We start from the raw sequence: 7,067 nt of genomic DNA on the forward strand, positions 1-7,067 counted from the left end.
CTAGATATTTTCAACGTGAAACAATGGAGATGGTAGAAAGGACAAACCACTTTCTTTTTTTTTTCTTTTTTTTTTTTCAGTTTCATTTGATTGTGTGGCTGCAAGCGGATCATTTTTTTTTAATACAGCTAGTGTCCATGTTCAACAGAAAGAAGGCCGAAGATTGGATGGCCAGGATCTTTCAGTTTGAAAGACTTGCAACCTTCCATCCACGGTAAGTCCCATCTGATCAATAATCTAGATGATCAAAACATAAGCCCCACTTGTACGGACTGACTGAATGTAGATTGATGTCACATCGATGGACGGAGGATCGTACAATTCCTCGAACTACAGCTCACCGGCTTGTTTTTTTTTTTAAATCGAGTTTGATATTCGCTTGGTACGCGGTTCTTGACGCACGCGGATTGCGTCCTACCCCCGCCCGTCTCCAGCTGGGAACGGGCAGGAGCTTTGAGTGGCCACCGTGATGTATAGGTCTTATCCACACCGTCCATCCAATGTTTCGTATCATTTTAGTTTATAAAAGAAAAAAATGAAACATATCCAAAGCTAAAGATGACCACACCACTGGAAGAAGCAGTGATAATGATTGTCACCGTTGAAAATTTTCTAGGGCCCACCGTAATGTTTATTTTCCATCCTACCTATTCATAAAGTTACATAGACCTGTATAAAGAGAAAACACAAATATCATTTCCATCCAAAACTTCTGTGGCCCCATGAAGTTTTCAACGGTAAGAGTTTAATCCCCGCTGTGTAGTCCACTTGAATCTTGCATCTGCCTCATTTTAGGGATTATACCCTAAAATGATATGAAAAAAATGAATGGACTGTGTGGATAAGACCTATACATCACTTCCTGCCCATTCCCAGCTGGTGACGGGCGGGAGTAGGAAGCAATCCACGTCCGTTCTTAAATTGAATTCATTTCGCGTCTGTCGCAACAAACAATACAGAGTGTGTCGTCGTCACCTGGGCCCATACATGAGCTATTCCCACTATTTAAACTGTCCGTATTCTTTTTATTACCATAAACAAGCTTTTTCATTCTTCTAATCTTTCATTTCTACAGTTGAAATCCTGCCATCCGAAATTTTATTTTCACAGCTCTAAATCCTTACCAAATAGTGGTGTTCCCATTCATCCATTTAGGGTAACTTTCTTATATTGCAGAAAATGGACGGTTGCGATCTTCAGAACACTTATCATGTGGGCCCAAGTGGGCGGCGACACACGGTGGAGTTGAGTCGCAACAGAGGTAAAACGAACTCTTTTGACCATTCTTTCTCACCGAACTCCAAGAATTACCCTATCATATCTTTGTTTACCGTTGAATAGAAAACGAACGAACAATTTTGATGACCGTGAGTGTAAGTGGGGCCCATCGATGTGTGATCAGGACCATTGATCTCAAAACCCAAAGATCTGAAACACTTGTAGTACACGGTTTCCAACTAATGGGAAGCCAGAATCCAATGCTTGTTTACTACCATTTTAAAAGTAGTAGGACCCATCAATCGTACACATGTCATAGTTGCATGAAAACCTCAGATCAACCAAATCATCGGCCTGACGGTGGATGGACCGTAGCTGAAAATTTATGCAATAGCAGCCGTCTGATTTTCCATCAATATTTTAACTTCTGACCATCAGTAGCATGGCCACCATTTGGATGGCTAGGATTACTGGATAAGTACGTCTTCCAGCAATGGTCCATTCCAATGTGTCCCATAAAGCAAATAATCACCACCGCTTAGAATTATTTTTTTCATTGGAAGATTTTTAAGGTCATCTCCACCGTCGGTTGGAAAATTCCATACGTTATTGAACAATTCATGAATTATTCATGACTCGCTACTTATCTGCTGATAATACGCCGATTACTCATTAATTTAAAGAAAATCTCAAAACCCAAAGATTATTGATGGTGGGGCCCGTCAGATAACCCACTTGGATTACCGAACAATGGCCCAACTTGTAAAATCCCGAATATGATGTGATTTGCTCGGGTAGAGAAAATTTCACACGCTCGCGCTTATCTGGCACGTGCTACCAACCACCTCAACCATTTTAAAAGCTCTCACCACACATGCATATCAGCAACTCCCGCCTTTCCTTTTGCCCCTCAAAATGGCTCTTCCAATCTCATTTCTCCTCTTCTTTCACTTCATTCTCTTAACCGGAACTCTTCACCGGAATCTGACACACGCCGCCGGAGGCCAGTGGACCCTTCTCAAACCCTCCATCGGCATATCCGCCATGCACATGCAGCTACTAAGCAATGATCGTGTGGTCATTTTCGATCGGACCGATTTCGGCCGTTCAAACCTCTCACTACCGGATGGCAAGTGCCGGAACGATCCCAACGACAACGCCGTCAAGATCGACTGCTCAGCACATTCAGCTGAATATGACGTGGCCACGAATTCGATCCGACCGCTCATGATCTTAACTGACACGTGGTGTTCATCTGGCACAGTAGCACCCGATGGCCGCTTGATCCAGACTGGAGGATTCAATGATGGAGATCGAACGGTCAGGATCTTCACCCCATGTGATAATTGTGATTGGGAAGAGAAACCAACAGCATTAGGTGTACGGCGATGGTACGCAACAAATCAGATACTACCCAATGGGTGGGCCATCATAATCGGTGGCCGTCGACAATTCAATTACGAATTCTACCCAAAATCCAACGGTATGGATCGAGTTTTCTCTCTTCCATTTCTACAACAAACAAGGGATCCTGAAGAGAACAATCTCTACCCGTTCGTTCATCTCAACGTCGATGGGAATTTATTCATTTTCTCAAATAATCGGGCTATCTTATTCAACTACCGCAACAATGCCATTGTAAGAACATACCCAAAAATGCCAGGTGGCGATCCTCGGTGCTACCCGAGCACAGGCTCCTCGGTTCTGCTTCCATTGAAGAATTTCAAAGAGGCGGAAGTTCTAGTCTGTGGCGGGGCCCCGATCGGGTCCTTCAATCAAGCGAATAAGAGCAATTTCATCAAAGCTTTAAATACTTGTGGACGGTTGAAAATCACCGATCAATCTCCACAATGGACGATGGAGACTATGCCAATTTCGAGAGTGATGGGAGATATGGTCTTGCTTCCGAACGGATACGTTCTCATCATCAACGGCGCTTCTTCGGGGACAGCTGGATGGGAATTGGGCCGCGATCCGGCGACTAGTCCAGTCATATACAAGCCAGATAATCGAGCTGGATCTCGATTTGAAGTGCAAAACCCATCAAAGATTCCTCGCCTTTATCATTCAACTGCTATTTTGCTGCGTGACGGACGGGTTTTGATTGGTGGAAGCAATCCTCATATCTCCTATGTGTTCTCAGGTGTTCAGTACCCCACTGAACTAAGCTTGGAAGCGTTCTCGCCGCCGTATATGGAGTCATCCTATTCTGGTTTCCGGCCTAAGATTGTAACACCCACTTCACAAACCAAGCTGAATTATGGTGGGAATCTAGTAATTCAGTTTCAGGTATCGCTGCCGCTGAATCCGAAGGGAGTTTCAGTGACAATGGTGGCGCCCTCGTTTGCTACACATTCATACTCCATGAATCAAAGATTGATAGTGTTGGGGAGTGGTCTTTTGGCAAAGACGGTATCAGGTTCGACGTATGAAATCAGCGTATCAGCCCCAAAGACAGCTGTGATTGCACCACCTGGTAATTATTTACTGTTTGTTGTTCATGGTGGGATTCCAAGTGAGGGAATCTGGGTTCACATACAGTAATTTTGTCTATTTTTCTTTTTTATATATACATATATACAAATTTCTTATAGAAAATATGATTTTATACCCAATTCTTTTCATTTAAATGTTATAATATTGTACTATTTTTATTCCAAAATGGAAATTGGGTGTAATGGAATGAAAAGAAATGGGTGTAGAAAGTGGCTTTCCAGACTATAAATGAGACATGCTAACATGCAACTGGTTGGAAGATAATTTTCCATACACCAAGTGAATAACTTCCAATATATCATGTAAGTGCAAAATCTAAACCATCCAATAGGTTGGGCCCATCACATGTAATATCTTTTTAAAAAATAAGCCTCATCTACTCATCAACCAGACCCCAATTGTATTTTGTTATTTATTTGCAAATATACAATATTCCCCTGGTGTGGCCCATTTGATTAGAGTGGTTGGGCTGAATTTAGTATAAGACGATCTTTTTCGTGGGGCTAACCTACTGGACAGTGTGGATTTCTCACATGCATGATAGGTTGCATGTGAACATTTCTCTCTTGTTTTTTTATTTAGTGAATTTGTAAAAGGAGATGAATAAGAAGAAGGAGAAATGGGAGGTGTAAGATCAGATTCTTGTGACTTTTGTTTTCTTTTGGGAAGAAAAGGTGAGGATTCACAGGTAAGAAGAAGAAGTGTCGGTTTTAGCTTTTGTCACTACAAAATAAAAGAAAGAACGTGGCCTTCTTTCTCTCTTTCTACTCTCGTCAATGTAGTCTTTGTACTTACTTTTTTAAAATAAGGTGTAAGTTGTAAAGCTGGAAGAAAACTACGTTTGGATTTCCTTCCTTGCTTCTTTTCTCTTTTTCTGTCTTATGGTATTTCCATGTTTATACACTCCACGTGGCAGGGTTGTGTATAAATCTGGTCCATCCATGTAGTGGGGGCCTTTTTCTTTTTCCTTTTTTTGGTAGTTTGAAGATAGTGGATGGTTCTATCCATCTGATCTGTGGCCCCCAGTGGGAAACAAAGATAGTAAAAGGTTACGTGATGAAATAAAGAGAATTGATGGATAGGATTGTCTAATCGGTTTGATTCTCGGAAGATATGACATTCCGGGACGCGGTTTGGCTACGCTGGCACCACGTGGCTAGTGGTTGGTGCTATGTGGACCCCACCATGATGTATGTGTTTCATCCACGCCGTCCATCCATTTTGAAAGATAATTTTATGGTTTGATCTAAAAAATGAGGTAGATCTAAATCTCATGTGGACCACACCACGGGTAAACAGTAGTGATTGAATGTCCACCATTAAAAACCTTTCAGGGCCCACTGTAATGGTTATTTGACATCTAACCTGTTGATTAGGTCAGACAGACTTGGAAGAAGGGAAAAAATATATATCAGCTTGATCCAAAACTTTCATGGCCCCTAAGAAGTTTTTAATGGTGGGAGTTCAATTAATACTGTGCAGTCCACTTGAGATTTGGATCAACCTCAATTTTTGTCATTCCATAAAATGATACGAAGGAATGGGTGGACGGCACATATGAAACACATACATCACGGTGGGGCCCACGGAGCACCGACCACTAGCCATTGGCTAGTGGCAGGGGGGATAGCCAATCCCTTTTAATGGCCCAGTAGACAGAGTCCTGCCACGTGTAGGGTCAGGGGATGGCGCTGCTATAATACGGTTGTGTCGGCTCTATTTCTCCACGTCGAGGGACACTGTAAGTTTGAAAGTCTACTCACCTCACACGTGCAAACGATTCACACGTTTCAAAATCAGAGCCCATGTCTAAAACACCGGCCCTCTGTGATATCACGTGGGCCTATAAAAAAACATGAGCAATCATCCATTCACACGTTTCAAAAACAGAGAACTTGACAGACGGCTCAAATTCTGTATACATGTGAGGGCACTTTCAAGTGATGCACAGGGTGAGTGATCTGGACCGTTCAGTATGGCACATGGATAGCCCGCATTATCCACCAAATGGACGATTAGATCAGATGGCCTGCAGCAAAAAGTACATTGATTGGACAGCGAGATTTTGTTGCGCCCATCAAACTGTGGGGCCCACCGACAGAAGAGTTAGCGTCATCACGCACGTGGCAACATGGGTGGCAGAGGTGGGTCCGCTTGCACACATCACATGATTCCCTCGTCGTTTGGTTGATGTGATGACGATCAAAAAGCTAGTTCTCCAAGTTATTGATCACCTGCGTGTGGGGGTGATCCAGTCCGCTCATCAGGTGGGGCCCACCGTGTAGGTATGACGTCATCATCACAGACTTTTATAAGATATTTGGGGTTGGTCCCGTACGTGATCAAAGTCAACTCATCAGGTTGGTCACACTTCCTAACCGTCCATTTTTGCATTCATAACGTGTGGCCGTCTGCTTGAGTGGGCCAGCCTGATTCCTGGTTAGTATCATAGGAGCAGATTAGCTGTTACCCTTATCATGTGGGGCCTACGTTGATGGATTTTTTTCATGTCCATACCTCCCATCCGTTTTTTCAGCTCATTTAAGGCTGTTAGCTAAAAAATTAATTACATCAAAAATCTCAGGTGGACCACACCATTAGAAAAAGTGGTGAATGAATATTAAAAGCTAATCTTTGTTTTTTCCCTTCATCCAATTCCATTTGACCCAATCAACGGGTTGGATGACAAATACACATTATGGATCTGTTTATGGTAAGCCTTAGGAGTTTTTAATGGTGAGCGTTCAAAAATCATTGTTTATTGTTGTGTGGTCCACCTGAGACTTGTATGAGTTATGCCACGTTGGCATAGCGCTCACTGTCTGACATGAATCGGACGTGGATTAAATGAGTACGAGATAATAGCTCAGTGGATGCGTCTCTCATGGGCCCACCTCAATATATGTGGTGTATATTTCACTGTCCATCCATTTTGACAGCTAATCTTAGCTAACAACGGTGCAAAAAACAGAACTGATATAAATCAGAAGTAGACGACACCATGGAAACATTGATCATTAAAAACTTCATGGGTCCACCGTAATCTTTATTTTACATCCAAACCTATTGATAAGGTCCCACAGACCTAGATGATAGGTGGACGGCGTGGATAAAACACATACATTACAATAGGCCCCATATGATTCTGCAACCAAGGAGGTTGGTTGTGGCAGGGTAACCGCAATCCGCATCCACGCGAATCGCCCTTGCATAAACAGTTGCAAGAAACAAAATAAACGCTAAATGGTGAAGAGATGCATCGCAGCTCAAGTGCCAATGTAACAAAATTGTGAGAGATCTGAACCAGTAATGGGATGGGGCTCGAAGTTAACATTCTCTATACCAGAATTTAG

General features: G+C 42.7%; 1 protein-coding gene across 1 annotated transcript; it reads left to right on the forward strand.

The window, feature by feature from the left end:
- The first annotated feature begins 2,115 nt into the window (after window positions 1–2,115).
- LOC131244603 (aldehyde oxidase GLOX-like) lies at window positions 2,116–4,411 on the forward strand. The gene has a single exon (XM_058244108.1). The coding sequence runs from the start codon at window positions 2,134–2,136 to the stop codon at window positions 3,760–3,762; it is 1,629 nt and encodes a 542-aa protein (XP_058100091.1). The 5' UTR covers window positions 2,116–2,133; the 3' UTR covers window positions 3,763–4,411.
- The last annotated feature ends 2,656 nt before the right edge of the window (window positions 4,412–7,067 follow it).

This window comes from Magnolia sinica, chromosome 4 (assembly GCF_029962835.1).
Source record: "Magnolia sinica isolate HGM2019 chromosome 4, MsV1, whole genome shotgun sequence".
Lineage (NCBI taxonomy): Eukaryota > Viridiplantae > Streptophyta > Magnoliopsida > Magnoliales > Magnoliaceae > Magnolia > Magnolia sinica.